General features: G+C 43.4%; 1 protein-coding gene across 1 annotated transcript in view; it reads left to right on the top strand.

Moving 5' to 3' along the window:
* The window catches only part of LOC115152433 (CD82 antigen), a 76,364-nt gene extending 66,107 nt beyond the window's left edge, over positions 1-10,257 (top strand). Inside the window, exons 5-9 of the mRNA XM_029697310.1 lie at positions 281-355; positions 2,529-2,627; positions 4,761-4,934; positions 8,980-9,063; positions 9,406-10,257. Of these exons, the coding sequence (XP_029553170.1) occupies positions 281-355; positions 2,529-2,627; positions 4,761-4,934; positions 8,980-9,063; positions 9,406-9,483 (510 nt within the window). The 3' untranslated portion in view covers positions 9,484-10,257. The remainder of the gene's footprint in view (positions 1-280; positions 356-2,528; positions 2,628-4,760; positions 4,935-8,979; positions 9,064-9,405) is intronic.
* The last annotated feature ends 5,940 nt before the right edge of the window (positions 10,258-16,197 follow it).

Genomic DNA, 16,197 nt, shown 5'->3' with positions numbered 1-16,197 from the left:
GCTCTACTTCTGCGAAAACATTTCAAATGACTTACCTTATTTCAGTGTCCATTCAACTTCTGAGATTCCATTTCAGATTGACTACTATTATACTCTAACTTGAGCATGAACATTGATTTTTTTAACTAACTAACATTTCAGGTCAATAACATTGATTAACATTCTCTGTAAAACTTGGTTTGGCCTGTGTCATGCAAACTAGACCATTGTTGTTTTGAACTGTTATAATGAACCTGTCAAACTCACTTTCCCATTATGCTCTCTGTCTGTCTCTCCCCAGTACTTCACCTGCCTCCTGCTCATCCTCATTGCCCAGGTAACCGCTGGGGTGCTCATCTACTTTCAGAGAGACCGGGTGAGTTATACCTTCCTCCCTATGTCCTTCCCTGTTCTTTCTACCCCACACTCTCTCCATCTTCACCTCCCTCTGCCTCACTCTTCTACCGCCTCTCCCGTCATCCCTCTCCCACCCCCCTTAATCCTTCTCCCTCTTTGCCTTCCTTTCCCCCCTCTCCCTTTCCCAATCCCTGCCCCTCTCCCACCCCATCTCCCAAGTCCCGCTCTCCCCCCTTCTCCTTCCCTCTCTTGGCCTCGCAGCTGGGACATACCTTGCATTCCCACTCCCCCCTACACAGCTGTACCTTCCCTGACTCCTGGGAAGGCCTTCTCAGAATCGCCCCTCTGACCCCTGACTGTGATGGAATGGACAGTTAGTGTAACAGGAACAGGGTGTGCCAGGAGTGAAGCATTGTTCTGTGATGAATCAACGGTTGAGTTCTGATTCTCGACCCTTCTCCGGAAGTGTACATTCGTGTACTTCCACTTATGGATTTAAAAGGATTTAAGAAATATGGTGGAAACTTCCTCCAGCCATGCTTGCTCCAGTGCAGTGTTTTTAGGGGGGATTGAACGAGTAGACACTACTGGGTGAAGAGTAGAGAATCGGACCGCAACCCATGAGTGATACCAGTGGAAAGTGAAAGACTGGGAGACTGAGAGCAGGTGGGGTTGAGAGAGATATGTGTGAAATCTGCAGAGGAAGCGTGTATTGCTGTACTGTTGTGTTGCATGTTTTCATTGTGAGCAGTTCATACAGGTAGTTCCGCTTCTACTGGGGTGGGGGTGAGGGGTGGGAAAGGTTGTGGAGGGGGGACAATGTGGAAGGCATTTGCTTGTGAAATGTGTTTCCAGCTCTGTTTTGACGCTTGCCAACTCTGAGCGGCTGGTGAAATGACAGCACGGGGTTGGAGACGTGCCATCACGGTGTATGATGGCACGTCGCCCCCTATAGGTGGGAGAGGGGCACTAGCAGCACCACAAGGGTTGGTCAACTGTAAATCTACTGTAACTCTAACATTAAAACAGCATAGATACAAACTTGAGTTTGAGCTATTTCAAATTGCTCAAGCTCAAGGAGGAAGCTTTTATTTAATTGTTTAACTCAAAATCGAGGTAGAATAATGATATTCAAGATTTCATATCAACTTGTTTGGACCTGTGATTCTTGTTTTATAGAAGAAAGAAGAGTAGGCTAATGGGTGAAATTGGATGTGTGTGTGTGAACAAACGGGAGTGTTTTGTTTGAGCCGATCTGACCGGTTTGAGTTCTGTTAGCTCGGCCGTTCCCATGACTCACGATAGGTGGGGGTTGCTATGGCTGTTCGTGTGTGTGTGCGTGTGTGCATGCTTGCGCTCTGTGTTTAGGGTTTACCACAGGCCAGAACAGGGTTGGGCTCCCTCACCTCTCCTCCCCTATTAAGGCATGTAGGCTAGGCACAACTCCCCTGCCTCCCTACCATGTGGCCCTGTAATATACACTGAGTGTACAAAACATTAGGAACACCTTCCTAATATTGAGTTGCACCCACTTTTGCCCTCAGAACAGCCTAAATTAGTCGGGGCATGGACTCTACAGGGTGTCGAAAGCGTTCCATGATCCAGGATGCTGGCCCATGTTGACTCCAATGCTTCCCACAGTTGTATCAAGTTGGCTGGATGTCCTTTGGGTGGTGGACCATTCTGGATACACACGGGAAACTGTTGAGCGTGAAAAACCCAGCCTGGCACCGAATACCATTCCTCGTTCAAAGGCACTTCAATCTTTTGTCTTACCAATTCACTCTCAATGGCACACAAACACAATCCATGTCTAAAATGTCTCAAGGCTCAAAAATACTTATTTAACCTGTCCCTTCCCTGTCATCTACACTGATTGAAGTGGAGTAAACAAGTGACATCAATAAGGGATCATAGCTTTCACCTGGATTCACCTGGTCAGTCTATTCCATGAAAAGAGCAGGTGTTCCTAATGTTTTATACTCTTAGTGTATAGCTTGTTGTCATTATTTGTATATAGAAAGGCTGACATTGTGCTGTTTATGTGTGCATTATTACCCATGCTCTGTGCTATATTCAGGTCTCATAATATTAGTGCATCATGCCTAGATAATATTAGTACCTTTTATTGTCCTAACTTTGAAAGTTAAATTAGCTCAAGCATGTATTATTTCCTTTGTCTCCCTATGCAGCTGAAGCATGAGATGTCCAACATCATCAAGGGGATGTTGGTCAACTACACTGGTCAGAACAGGACCACAGAACACACCTGGGACTATGTACAGAGGACGGTGAGTAACTGGACCTACCTTAGTTTCCACTTTATCAACGTTGATATTTACACTGAACAACAATAGAAACCCAACATGTAAAGTGCTGGTCCCATGTTTCATGAGCTGAATAAAAGATCCCAGAAATGTTCAATGCGCAGAAAAAGCTTATTTCTCTCAAATGTTGTGCACAAATTTGTTTACATCCCTGTTAGTGAGCATTTCTCTTTTGTCAATATAATCCATCCACCTGAAGCTGATTAAACAACATGATCATTAACCTCTCTAGGGGGTGTGGGATGGTAGCGTCCCACCTGGCCAACATCCGGTAAAATTGCAGAGCGCCAAATTCAAATTAAATTACTATAAATATTTAACTTTCATGAAATCACAAGTGTAATACATCAAAATAAAGCTTAACTTGTTGTTAATCCAGCCGCCGTATCAGATTTCAAAAAGGCTTTACGGCGAAAGCAAACCATGCGATTATCTGAGGACAGCGCTCAGCACACAAAACATTACATACCAGCCAAGTAGATTAGTCACGAAGGTCAGAAATAGCAATAAAATTAATCACTTACCTTTGATGATCTTCGTATGGTTGCACTCACAAGACTCCCAGTTACACAATAAATGTTAGTTTTGTTCGATAAAGTCCCTCTTTATATCGAAAAACCTCCATTTTGTTGGCGCATTTTGTTCACTAATCCAATGGCTCAAATGTGGTCACAAAAGGCAGAAGAAAGTTCCAAATAGTATCCGTAAAGTTCGTAGAAACATGTCAAACGATGTTTACAATCAATCCTCAGGTTGTTTTTAGCCTAAATAATCGATAATATTTCAACCGGACAATAGCGTCGTCAATATAAAAGAAAAACAAGAAAGGTCATGCGCAGGAAACAGCTCTGGGGACATCCCACTATCCACTGACTCAAAGTTGTCATTTTCCCTCATTTTTCAGAATAAAAGCCTGAAACAATGTCTAAAGACTGTTCACAACTAGTGGAAGCCATAGGGAATGGAATCTGGGTCCTATCCCTTTAAATGGTGGAAAAGCTTTCATTGGAAAAACAGCTATTTCAAAATAATGGCACTACCTGGATGGATTTTCCTCAGGTTTTCGCCTGCCATTTCAGTTCTGTTATACTCACAGACATTATTTTAACAGTTTTAGAAACTGTTGGAGTGTTTTCTATCCAAATCTACTAATTATATGCATCTCCTAGCTTCTGGGCCTGAGTAGCAGGCAGTTTACTTTGGGTACGCTTTTCATCCGGAGGTGAAAATAGTGCCCCCTACCCTAGTGAGGTTAAACATGTGCACCTTGTGCTTGGGTCAATAAAAGGCCACTCTAAATGTGCAGTTTTGTCAAAACAACACAATGCCACGGATGTCTCAAGTTTTGAGGGAACAAGCAATTGGCATGCTGACTGCAGGAATGTCCACCAGAGCATTTGCCAGAGAATTGAATGTTAATTTCTCTACCATAAGCCGCATTCAATGTCGCTTTAGAGAATTTGCATCACAATCGCAGACCACGTGTAACCACGCCAACCCAGGACGTCCACATCCGGCTTCTTCACCTGCGGGATCGTCAGAGTGGGTGCAGAGGAGTATTTCTGTTTGAAATACACCCTTCTTGTAATGTAAAACTCATTATGATTGTATGGGCCTGTCTCCCAGGCCCACCAATGGCTGCACCCCTGCCCAGTCATGTGAAATCCATAGATTAGTGCCTAATGAATTTATTTAAATTGACTGATTTCCTTATATGAACTGTAAGTCAGCAACATCTTTGAAATTGTTTCATTTGCGTTTATATTTTTGTTCAGTATAGTTCAACTTGTCAACTTCAAAAGCACAAGCACTCTCACGGCGCTATTTATTCAAAAGGTTTCCACTTTAACATCCCCCTCCCATGTTCATTCTTCCATATCTGGCTCTCCTGCCAAGCCTATCACGCCATAATGTTCATGCGAGCATCAGGCAAGGAGTGTTGGGTTTCAGCAAAGAATTTAACTGGTACATATGAATCATGCTTTCTCTCCCTATTTCTCGTTCTTTTGTTCTTTCTTTCTGCCAATCCCCCTCTCTCTCTCCCCCATCCTCTTCCCTCCTCCCTGTCCTGCCTCCACCCCCCTTCCCACCTTCCAGATGAAGTGCTGTGGTTGGACTGGCCCAGGCAACTGGTCGGAGAATGTATGGATCAGGAACAGTTCTGTCTCCATGTACCCCTGCTCCTGTCGGAACGAAACCCTGCCCGGGACTGATGTCAAGGAGACAGGGCTCTGTGAACACTTGTCCAACGACCTGCCGGTCTACGAAAAGGTATGTTGAAGGGGGGAGATGGAGAGAGGGGGGGACAGATGTCAAGGAGTAGGCTGTGTGAACACCTGTCTACTGACCTGCCTGTCTACAAAAACAGTATGTTGGAGAGAGGGGGAAGGGAGGGAGAGCTAAAGAGAGAGGATGGGAGAGGGGGGACTGACATTAGACCATGCTCTACCGATCTGCCAGTCTACGAAACGGTATGGAAGGAGGGAGGGCGACAGATGTCAAGGAGACTAGGCTCTGTGAACACCTGTCTGCTGACCTTCCTGTATACGAAATAGTATGGAGGGAGGGAGAGGGACAGATGTCAAGGAGACTGGGCTCTGTGAACACCTGTCTGCTGACCTGCCTGTATACGAAATAGTATGGAGGGAGGTAGAGGGACAGATGTCAAGGAGACTAGGCTCTGTGAACACCTGTCTGCTGACCTGCCTGTATACGAAATAGTATGGAGGGAGGGAGAGGGACAGATGTCAAGGAGGCTGGGCTCTGTGAACACCTGTCTGCTGACCTTCCTGTATACGAAATAGTATGGAGGGAGGGAGAGGGACAGATGTCAAGGAGACTGGGCTCTGTGAACACCTGTCTGCTGACCTGCCTGTATACAAAATAGTATGGAGGGAGGGAGAGGGACAGATGTCAAGGAGGCTGGGCTCTGTGAACACCTGTCTGCTAACCTGCCTGTATACGAAATAGTATGGAGGGAGGGAGAGGGACAGATGTCAAGGAGGCTGGGCTCTGTGAACACCTGTCTGCTGACCTGCCTGTATATGAACCACAACCTGGCTCTTGTTCATTAGGGCAAACCATAGCAAAACTTCTCTGTTTATATTTAATTTGAACAGAAAATGTATTTTTAGCAAAGGTCTGTCTCATCTCATTACAAAGTTGTATTCCTATATGAATCTAATCAGACCCCATCTGATCATCCGACAGCAACCCAGTCATGTCCCAGATGGTAATTCAGTAAGGCAGGACTACAGTAGTACTTAATCACCCTGCTACTGTATGTTGACAGCAGCAATCCCTGTTGTTTGTGTTGAGTAAAGGCCTCTATTCACACAGCAGAGACACACACACAGCAGAGGGCCGATGAATGTTTCCTATGTTTTCCCGTAAGGCTGTTGGACTGTTATTATAGAGGGATCCTTTTTATGTTCTCTCTTTCCAGCCAGCCTCTGGTTGTTATTCTACCGCTCTACAGGCCCCGCCAAAGACAACACACACACACACCGGTATGCATGCTGCACTGAGCCTCGTCCAAAGACAACAGTGGTGTTTGGAGAGCGCTCTGTGTCCTGACTCGTTTGGATCATCCCTTTATTCATACCTCTTTCTGCACACCTCTGTCTCTCTCTCCCTCTCTCTCCCTGTATCTATTTCTCTCCCCTCTCTATTTCTCTCAATCTCTCTCTTCAGGAGAATTCTGAAGAGACTCCGGGATGCTGGCCTTCTAGGCAGAGTTGCAAAGAAAAAGCCATATCTCAGACTGGCCAATAAAAATAAAAGATTAAGATGGGCAAAAGAACACAGACACTGGACAGAGGAACTCTGCCTAGAAGGCCAGCATCTCGGAGTTGCCTCTTCACTGTTGACATTGAGACTGGTGATTTGTGGGTACTATTTAATGAAGCTGCCGGTTGAGGACTTGTGAGGCGCCTGTTTCTCAAACTAGACACTCTAATGTACTTGTCCTCTTGCTCAGTTGTGCACCTGGGCCTCCCACTCATCTTTCTATTCTGGTTAGTTTGTGCTGTTCTGTGAAGGGAGTAGTACACAGCGATGTACGAGATCTTCAGTGTCTTGGCAATTTCTTGCATGGAATAGCCTTCATTTCTCATAACAAGAATAGACTGACGAGTTTCAGAAGAAAGTGCGTTGTTTCTGGCCATTTTGAGCCTGTAATCGAACCCACGAATCCACAAATGAAGAAGGCCAGTTTTATTGCATCTTTAAACAGGACAACAGTTTTCAGCTGTGCTAACATAATTGCAAAAGAGTTTTCTAATGATCAATTAGCCTTTTAAAATGATAAACTTGGATTAGATAACACAATGTGCCATTGGAACACAGGAGTGATGGTTGATGATAATGGGCCTCTGTACGCCTATGTAGATATTCCATAAAAAATCTGCCATTTCCATCTACAATAGTCATTTACAACATTAACAATGTCTACACTGTATTTCTGATCAATTTGATGTTATTTTAATGGACAAAAAAACATGAACATTTCTAAGTGACCCCAAACTTTTGAACGGTAGAGTATGTACAGTTGAAGTCGGAGGTTTACATACACCTTAGCCAAATACATTTAAACTCAGTTTTTCACAATTTGTGACATTTAATCCTAGTAAAAATTCCCTGTCTTAGGTCAGTTAGGATCACCACTTTATTTTAAGAATGTGAAATGTCAGAATAATAGTAGAGAAAATTATTTATTTCAGCTTTTATTTCTTTCATCACATTCCCCAGAAGTTTACCTACACTCAATTAGTATTTGGTAGCATTGCCTTTAAATTGTTTAACTTGGGTCAAACATTTCGGGTAGCCTTCCACAAGCTTCCCACAATAAGTTGGGTGAATTTTGGCCCATTCCTCCTGACAGAGCTGGTGTAACTGAGTCAGGTTTGTAGGCCTCCTTGCACACGCTTTTTCAGTTCTGCCCACAGATTTTCTATAGGATGGAGGTCAGGGCTTTGTGATGGCCACTCCAGTACCTTGCCTTTGTTGTCCTTAAGCCATCTTGCCACAACTTTGGAAGTCTGCTTGGGGTCATTGTCCATTTGGATGACCCATTTGCAACCAAGCTTTAACTTCCTGACTGATGTCTTGAGATGTTGCTTCAATATATCCACATAATTTTTCTCCCCATGATGCCATCTATTTTGTGAAGTCCACCAGTCACTCCTGCAGCAAAGCACCCCCACAACATGATGCTGCCACCCCCATGCTTTACAGTTGGGATGGTGTTCTTCGGCTAACAAGCCTCCCCATTTTTCCGCCAAACATAACGATGGTCATTATTGCCAAACAGTTCTATTTCAATTTCATCAGACCAGAGGACATTTCTCCAAAAAGTACAATCTTTGTCCCCATGTGCAGTTGCAAATCGTAGTCTTGCTTTTTTATGCCGGTTTTGGAGCAGTGGCTTCTTCCTTGCTGAGCGGCCTTTCAGGTTATGTCGATATAGGACTCGTTTTAATGTGGATATAGATACTTTTGTACCTGTTTCCTCCAGCATCTTCACAAGGTCCTTTGCTGTTGTTCTGGGATTGATTTGCACTTTTCGCACCAAAGTACGTTAATCTCTAGGGGACAGAACGAGTCTCCTTCCTGAGCGGTACTTGCGTACTATTGTTTGCGTACTATTGTTTGTACAGATGAACGTGGTACCTTCAGGCATTTGCAAATTGCTCCGAAGGATGAACCAGACTTGTGGAGGTCTACAATTTTTTTCTGAGGTCTTGGCTGATTTCTTTTGATTTTCCCATGATGTCAAGCAAAGAGGCACTGAATTGAAAGGTAGGCCTTGAAATACATCCACAGGTACACCTCCAATTGACTCAAATGATGTCAATTAGCCTATCAGAAGCTTCTAAAGCCAGGACATCATTTTCTGGAATTTTCCAAGCTGTTTAAAGGCACAGTCAACTTAGTGTATGTTATCTTCTGACCCACTGGAATTGTGGTACAGTGAATTATAAGTGGAATAATCTGTCTGTAAACAATTGTTGTAAAAATGACTTGTGTCATGCACAAAGTAGATGTCCTAACCGACTTGCCAAAACTATAGTTTGTTAGCAAGAAATTTGTGGAGTGGTTGAAAAACAAGTTTTAATGACTCCAACCTAAGTGTATGTAAACTTCCGACTTCAATCTATTTAATTTTTTGGGCAAAAAATGTGGGGCTCAAAGCTGCCCTGAATGACGAGTCGCCACTGTGTATGGTATGTACATTACCTGGATTGTGCCATTAAAGGTTTTCTAAAATTATATATCTGTCTCTCTCGCTCTCTCTCCCTCCCTCCTCTCTCTACAGGGCTGCATGCATAGTGTGGAGGGCTGGCTTCTGGAGAACTGTGGAGTTATTCTTGGAATCTGTGTTGGAGTGGCAGTCATTGAGGTATCGCACACACACACAGGCCCTCACACACACACATTACATACATGCCCACACACAGTCCCTCATGTGCGGTATGAATGTGTATGCATCCTGCATCTTCAAGATTAATAATAGGAGGTCTACTGTGCCCTACCCTGTTTCTGCGCCTAGTGTGGTTCTCTTTGTGTATGCTAGTTTTGGTTTTCATGCTTGTATGTGTGCTTGCCGTGTGTGGGCGTGCGTGTGTCTGTCTATCTGTGTGTGCATGCATTGGTGCTTTTGGGCGCGCGTGTGTGTGTGTGTGTGTGCGTGCATGCGCGCGTGCGCTTTTAGCATAACTAACCCAGTTGTTTCGTCCTCCAGCTTCTGGGAATGATCCTGTCTATGTGCCTGTGTAAGAGTGTTGTCCAGGAGGACTACACCAAAGTACCCAAGTACTGACTACGAAGACCTGAAGACAGGAAAAGCTATACACCACACACAGCATAGAAACACAGACATGCAGCCACACACTGACAGTGAAACACAGAAACAGTGTCCGGACACACACACACACACCCTCTCAATCAAGCACAACATATGGACCTGCATCTTTTTGGACACACACATTTTGCCTTATCTTTCATCAAATTACTTGGTTTTAGAAGACACTCATCTTTAGGTATTAATGAATTCAGCGATGGGTTATACCGTATCTGATGGAGTGAGTGTGAACAAACACCCATATGAACCCAGGATGTTCCTCAGTTCTCATCGATTATTTTCTCTCTTCCTGAAGCGCTTATCGGGGTTGTTAGGTAATTAGTTAGTAAGCTAGCTTTGTTTGTGAGAGCACTTTAGTGACTTTTTGTGAGCTGTTGATCAGTGAGACAGAGAGAGGATCCTGGACCTGTGCTGATCTAGGATCAGGTATCCCCTTTCAGTTCTTATCTATTCATTATTATCTAAAAGGCAACTGATAGTAGATCAGCACTCCTACTTTCTGAAGATGGGCTTTGGGGAGGAGCTTGAGATGCAACACTATGGAACACTGTGGAGGGGGTACTGCAGGAGGGGTATCCCACAGCTGCTATTTGTGGTGCTGGGGTGGGTTTTACTCCACTCTTTCATCATTCTTTCCACAGAGGCCTTAGTATCTTCTGCCTTCATCTGCCCTCCCTCTTTCTTACGGGTGTGTCTGGTCTGACTGGTCTCCCGAAAACGAGTAGCTACCAAGATTAATTAATAGATTTCATGAAGTATATTATACACTGAGTGTACAAAACCTTAGGAACACCTTCCTAATATTGAGTTGCACACCTTTTTTGCCCTCAGAACAAGTCTCAATTCATCGGGGCATGGACTCTACAAGGTGTCGAAAGCGTTCTACAAGGATGCTGGCCCATGTTGACTCCAATGCTTTCCACAGTTGTGTCAAGTTGGCTGCATGTCCTTTAGGTGGTGGACCATTCTGGATACACACAGGAAACTGTAGAGCATGAAAAACCCAGCAGCGTTGCAGTTTTTGACACTTAAATCGGTGCCCCTGACACCTACTACCATACCCCGTTCAAAGGCAAATATTTTGTCTTGCCCATTCACCCTCTGAATGGCACACATACACAATCCATGTCTCAATTGTCTCAAGGCTTAAAAATTATTCTTTAACCTGTCTCCTCCTCCCCTTCATCTACACTGATTCAAGTGGATTTAGAGCAGGTGTTCCTAATGTTTTGTACACTCAGTGTATATGTGTGTATGATATATTATGCTTGTGTTTTACTTTCTTTTATTATTTTATTTTCCTAATTTCTTTGTCATTTTTTCATGGGATTTTTAAAAACATTTGACTTTAGTAAGGGACAAATTAGTGATGGTTTGAGTCACTGAGCTTGGTCAGCATTTTATATTGGAAAGAAAGCGATCGCCTCAACCCGCCTGCTCTGTTTTTGTTTTATTTTCAGAATGCTATTCTTTGTTTCCACTCTTATTGTGTGCGCCCCAAATTGCAACCTATTCCCTATATAGTGCACTCTACTTTTGACCAAAGCCCTATGTATTCCCTATGAGCCCTGGTCAAAAGTGGTATACTTTATAGGAAAAAGGGCACCAATTGGCATGCAGGCATTGTCTCTTATTAACTACAGAGTCTGGCTGGCTGATGTAGTAGCATCACTGCTATTATCGGCACTATTTTCTGTGGAATAGGCAGAGAAATTGGATCCTGACTTTATGTAGCTATTGTAGTCAGAATGAGACTGTTGGTGAAACTGTTGGTCCCCTTAGGTCTCTGGTCTTCAGCCCAAGAATTCCACCACCATGACTGTCAGCCCTTTAAGAGGTTGCTACATTTCTCATTTCAGCATTACTTATATAACTACACATTCAAAAACAGATGTATTATTATTTTATTAAGTTGGCCATTTTCGACACGAAGAGGAGAGTTTTTAATAATAAGACGAGGCGTTATTCGAAGTGGAGGTATGAAAATGAAAATCCCTGTGAAGTCCTCTTTGTACTGCCAAATTGAGACTTTTATAATTGAACTTATATTATGTTTTGAAAGTTTCTATTTGACTCAATAGAAACATTCTAAAGTCATGTATGTATTTGTTGTATGTTACTTGTAAGGGTGTTCCTGGAGTTAGAAGCCATGTTGAAAAGGAAAACTATTGGGATTTTTTATTCAGTGTCAAGAATTGTTAATAAACTGAATCCATCACAAACCATTAGCAGTATTATATTTTATTAAGAAACTAGAAAAACAAGGATTTATACTGTTTTGTGAGTTTTATTTTTTATTTTTTGTGGACTGTCTTGTTGATATAGGAAGAAGACTCACAATCTGCAGATTTACAGTGCCTTCGTAAAGTATTCAGACCCCTTGACATTTACCACATGTTGTTATGTTACAGCCTTATTCTAAAATGTATTAAAACATTTTTTTATCATCAATCTACACACAATGCCCTATAATGACAAAGCAAAAACAGGTATTTAGAAATATTTGCTAATTCTTTCAAAAAAAAAAAAAGGAAATATCACATTTACATAAGAATTCAGACCCTTTACTCAGCCCTTTGTTGAAGCACCTTTGGTAACCATTACAGCATCGAGTCTTCTTGGGTATGACGCTACAAGCTTGGCACATCTGTTTATGGGAAGTTTCTCCCATTATTCTCTGCAGATCCTCTCAAGCTCTGTCAGGTTGGATGGGGAGCGTCGCTGCACAGCTATTTTCAGGTCTCCAGAGATGTTCGATTGGGTTCAAGTCCGGGCTCTGGCTGGGCCACTCAAGGACATTCAGAGACTTGTCCCGAAGCCACACCTGCGTTGTCTTTGCTGTGTGCTTAGTGTCGTGTTCTTGTTGGAAGGTGAACCTTTGAGCGCTCTGGAGAAGGTTTTCATCAAGGATCACTCTGTACTTTGCTCCGTTCATCTTTGCCTCGATCCTGACTAGTCTCCCAGTCCCTGCCGTTGAAAACATCCCCACAGCATGATGCTGCCACCACCATGCTTCACCGTAGGGATGGTGCCAGGTTTCTTCCAGATGCGCTTGGCATACAGGCCAACGAGTTCCATCTTGGTTTCATCAGACCAGATAATCTTGTTTCTCATGGTCAGAGTCTTTAGGTGCCTTTTGACACTCCAAGCGGGCTGTCATGTGCTTTTTACTGAGGAGTGGCTTCCGTCTGGCTACTCTACCATAAAGGCCTGATTGGTGGAGGGCTGCAGAGATGGTTGTCCTTCTGGAAGGTTCTCCTATCTCCACAGAATAACTCTAAAGCTCTTGATCACCTCCCTGACCCAAGGCCCTTCTCCCCAATTGCTCAGTTTAGCCGGGCGGCCAGCTCTAGGAAGAGTCTTGCTGGTTCCAAACTTCCATTTAAGAATGATGGATGCCACTGTGTTCTTGGGGACCTTCAATTCTGCAGAAATATTTTGCTACCCTTCCCCAGATCTGTGCCTCGACACAATCCTGTCTCGGAGCACTGAGGACAATTCCTTCGACCGCATGGCTTGTTTTTTGCTCAGATCAATGGAAACAGGATGCACCTGAGCTCAATTTTGAGTCTCATAGCAAAGGGTCTGATTTTATTATTTGTTATATATTTGCAAACTTTTCTAAACCTTTTTTGCTTTGTCAGTGTGGGGTATTGTGTGTAGATTGCTGAGGAATTCTATTTATTTAATCCATTTTAGAATAAGGCTACAACATAACAAAATGTGGAAAAAGTCAAGGGGTCTGAATACTTTCCGAAGGCACTGTAAATGGAGAGCAGGCTGAAATGTGGCCAAGGCAGGATCAGACAGCTGCAATAGTGAACACAGCCAGAAGATAGCAGCATAGGAACCAAAGTCAATGTCTGTCTGCCCCAGCTGACCAAAGAGTAATGCTGAAAGCCTGGGCCTATATTCATAAAGCGTCTGAGAGTATAAATGCTGATCTAGGATCAGTTTTGTCTATTAGATAATAATGGATTAAGATTACATGGACGGAGAAGTCTGATCCTTGATCAGCACTGCTACTCTGAAACGCTTTGTGGATACTGGCCCTGGTGGAGCAAGAGTACAGGAAAAAATCAGAGGGAGGATCCTGGTTTGCTTTGTTTAATTGTTGCCCATGTACAGTATCAGAATAGACCATAGATCATAACTTGCATTAATTTCAAACCTAGCAGAGGGTATGCCTGTAGCCTATTTGTAAGGTGTGCAGATATACAGTTCTCTTTGTTGTAACATATGCAGGTGCCCTCATCTTCAACCTGTGCCCACCCTGTTCACTATGATAACCTGCATATGGTAGGTGTTAACCCATGATTGAACTGACTGAAGTAGGCTATTAGGATCTCATTCATCACTCAACAGTGTTTCAAAGGACTTCTTACTGATGTAATCTGTGTCAATGATAAAAACCCTGCTCCTTTTTTAAAGCAAGAGCCTTGAGGGAGAAAACAGAATGAGAAATGTTGACTGTTTTTATTTTGAGTCCATCTCTGTTTTGTGTTACTCTTTCATTTGTCTTTTTGATGGAACTCTGGTTAGTTTCGTGTCTGGTTTGTGTGTATGTGTGTGTCTGAGGGGTTCTGGATGGATTCAGCAGCACTCGGCCATGGCCACGAGCCCACTCACAGCACAACACTCACACACATCATACACTCAGAGGAAGAAGGAAGGTCTCCTCTCCTCTGTTTCTGTCACTAGGGCCAGGAGGTGGGACACCTGTATTGGCTCTAAACGATCCTTCAGACAGAGCATGAGATAATGGGAAGGTTATAGAGTGGTGAAGGCTAGAAGCCTATGAACAGTGTACAATCTACTCTTTTGAGCATGTAGGAACAGTGCTATGGTAGAGGTGTGAATGTAGCAGGTTATATCAGGTTTATAACCAGTGTGTAGATATATTTGATGTAAGTTAGCAATGCTAAAGTTTTAACATGTAGCTAAAATTGAATCTAGCCAATGGCTGCAAGGGTCAGGGTTAGTTGTAACAAGCCTAAGGAGTGCAGTGCTGGGAATGCAAATGATGGACCCACCAAGCCTGTACCCCAGGACTACCATACCACTGTCACAACTGACTGGTTGATTGAACATGTCTAACATTCACTCACTTCTGGCCGCGGGTCCTATGGCTGTGGGTGATAATCCAACCCGGATGTAGGTATAGGGTTAGTGCTGCTGCCTGCTGCCCCTCTTCCTCTCTCACACACACTTCCACTCCCACAGCAGTGTCCCTTACTATAGTGCTCACTATAGCGGGCATCCTCAGGCTGGACCCCCCTCACGCTACAGTGGTCACCGGTGGCACCCCACCACCTCCACCTGGTGGCCTGACTATATTGAAGCCAAGATCAATGATATAAAGAATGATGGGGGGAAAAAACTTTAGAGTACTTTAAATGAAATTATGAGCAGAAAGACTAATTCAACTCCATCTTTCATTGAATCTGATGGCTTAATCGTCACAAAAACATTTAATGTTGACAATTATTTTTGGCAAAGTGGGTAAACCTAGGCATGAAATGCCAACATGAACAGTGAGACATCGTAATCATGCATAGTAGCAATATCAAAAACAGAAAGTGTCCAGATAAAAATATTTTATAATTATAATTGACTCTTACCCGACATACTTGTCTAAATTGATGGGTCATGTGAAGGAAATGCTATAACCACTCCTCACCCACATCTAGCTAAGTGGATGGGTTACTATTGTCTAGACATGTACACATGTTCATGAAATACAATAGATGGCCTAAATCACCCCCAGACACACCTGGCTATGTAATAATCCGGCCAAAGCGGAGTCTTTTGTTTAGACAAGTAGCTAGCATAATCCCAACTCATACTGCTACCAATACAAACATTGTCATAGCTGTAGTATGAATCTGCAGGAAGCTAAAGCTAACAAACTAGGTTCAATGTCAGCTAGCTAACATTAGGCTATAACTAGCAATGCAAATACATTTCTGATTCAAGTAATATTACTACAAGTTTGTAGTAATATTACCACAAGCGAGCCAGCATGCTAACATTCTCTAGCTAACTAACAGTACACTTTAACTTGCAATAAAAACAATTTTTTGACAAAATTTGAAACTATATCTAAAAATGTAGCAAGACTCTTACCCGCATACATGGATGAACGCTTCAAGGCAGACTGGAACCACTTAACTCTGTTTCGTTTGTAGCTACAGTGTGTTTAACTCTGTTTTGTTTGGCCAGCAGTGTGTTAAGTCACTCTGGTTCACACTTACTGTGGCGTGTGCAGAACGTAGCCCATCACTTTTTCCAACTGACCTGTCAACAGCACCTGCTAAATTCAGGTCATCAATGTTGTTGAGAAAAGTTGCTAAACTTTTGTAGTTCTCGACTAAAGTTATATCTTTCAAAAACAGCGTGGTAGAAAGGACTATCAAGGCCTCTCGAGTGGTGCAGCGGTCTAAGGCACTATGACTGAAGCGTCACTACAGACCCGGGTTTGATCCTGGGCTGTGTCACAACCGGTCGTAACCAGGAGTCCGGCTGTGACACCCCCCCCCCAAAAAAAGGACTATCCACACATACTTGTCACGTCCTGACCAGTAGAGGGGGTAGTTGGGTCAGGACGTGGCAGTGGGGAGTGTGTGTTTTTTATTGTTTCATTGATTTTGGCCGTGTGACTTCCAATCAAGC

This window comes from Salmo trutta, chromosome 17, assembly GCF_901001165.1.
Source record: "Salmo trutta chromosome 17, fSalTru1.1, whole genome shotgun sequence".
NCBI lineage: Eukaryota > Metazoa > Chordata > Actinopteri > Salmoniformes > Salmonidae > Salmo > Salmo trutta.
This window is presented reverse-complemented; position numbering and strand designations above follow the sequence as displayed.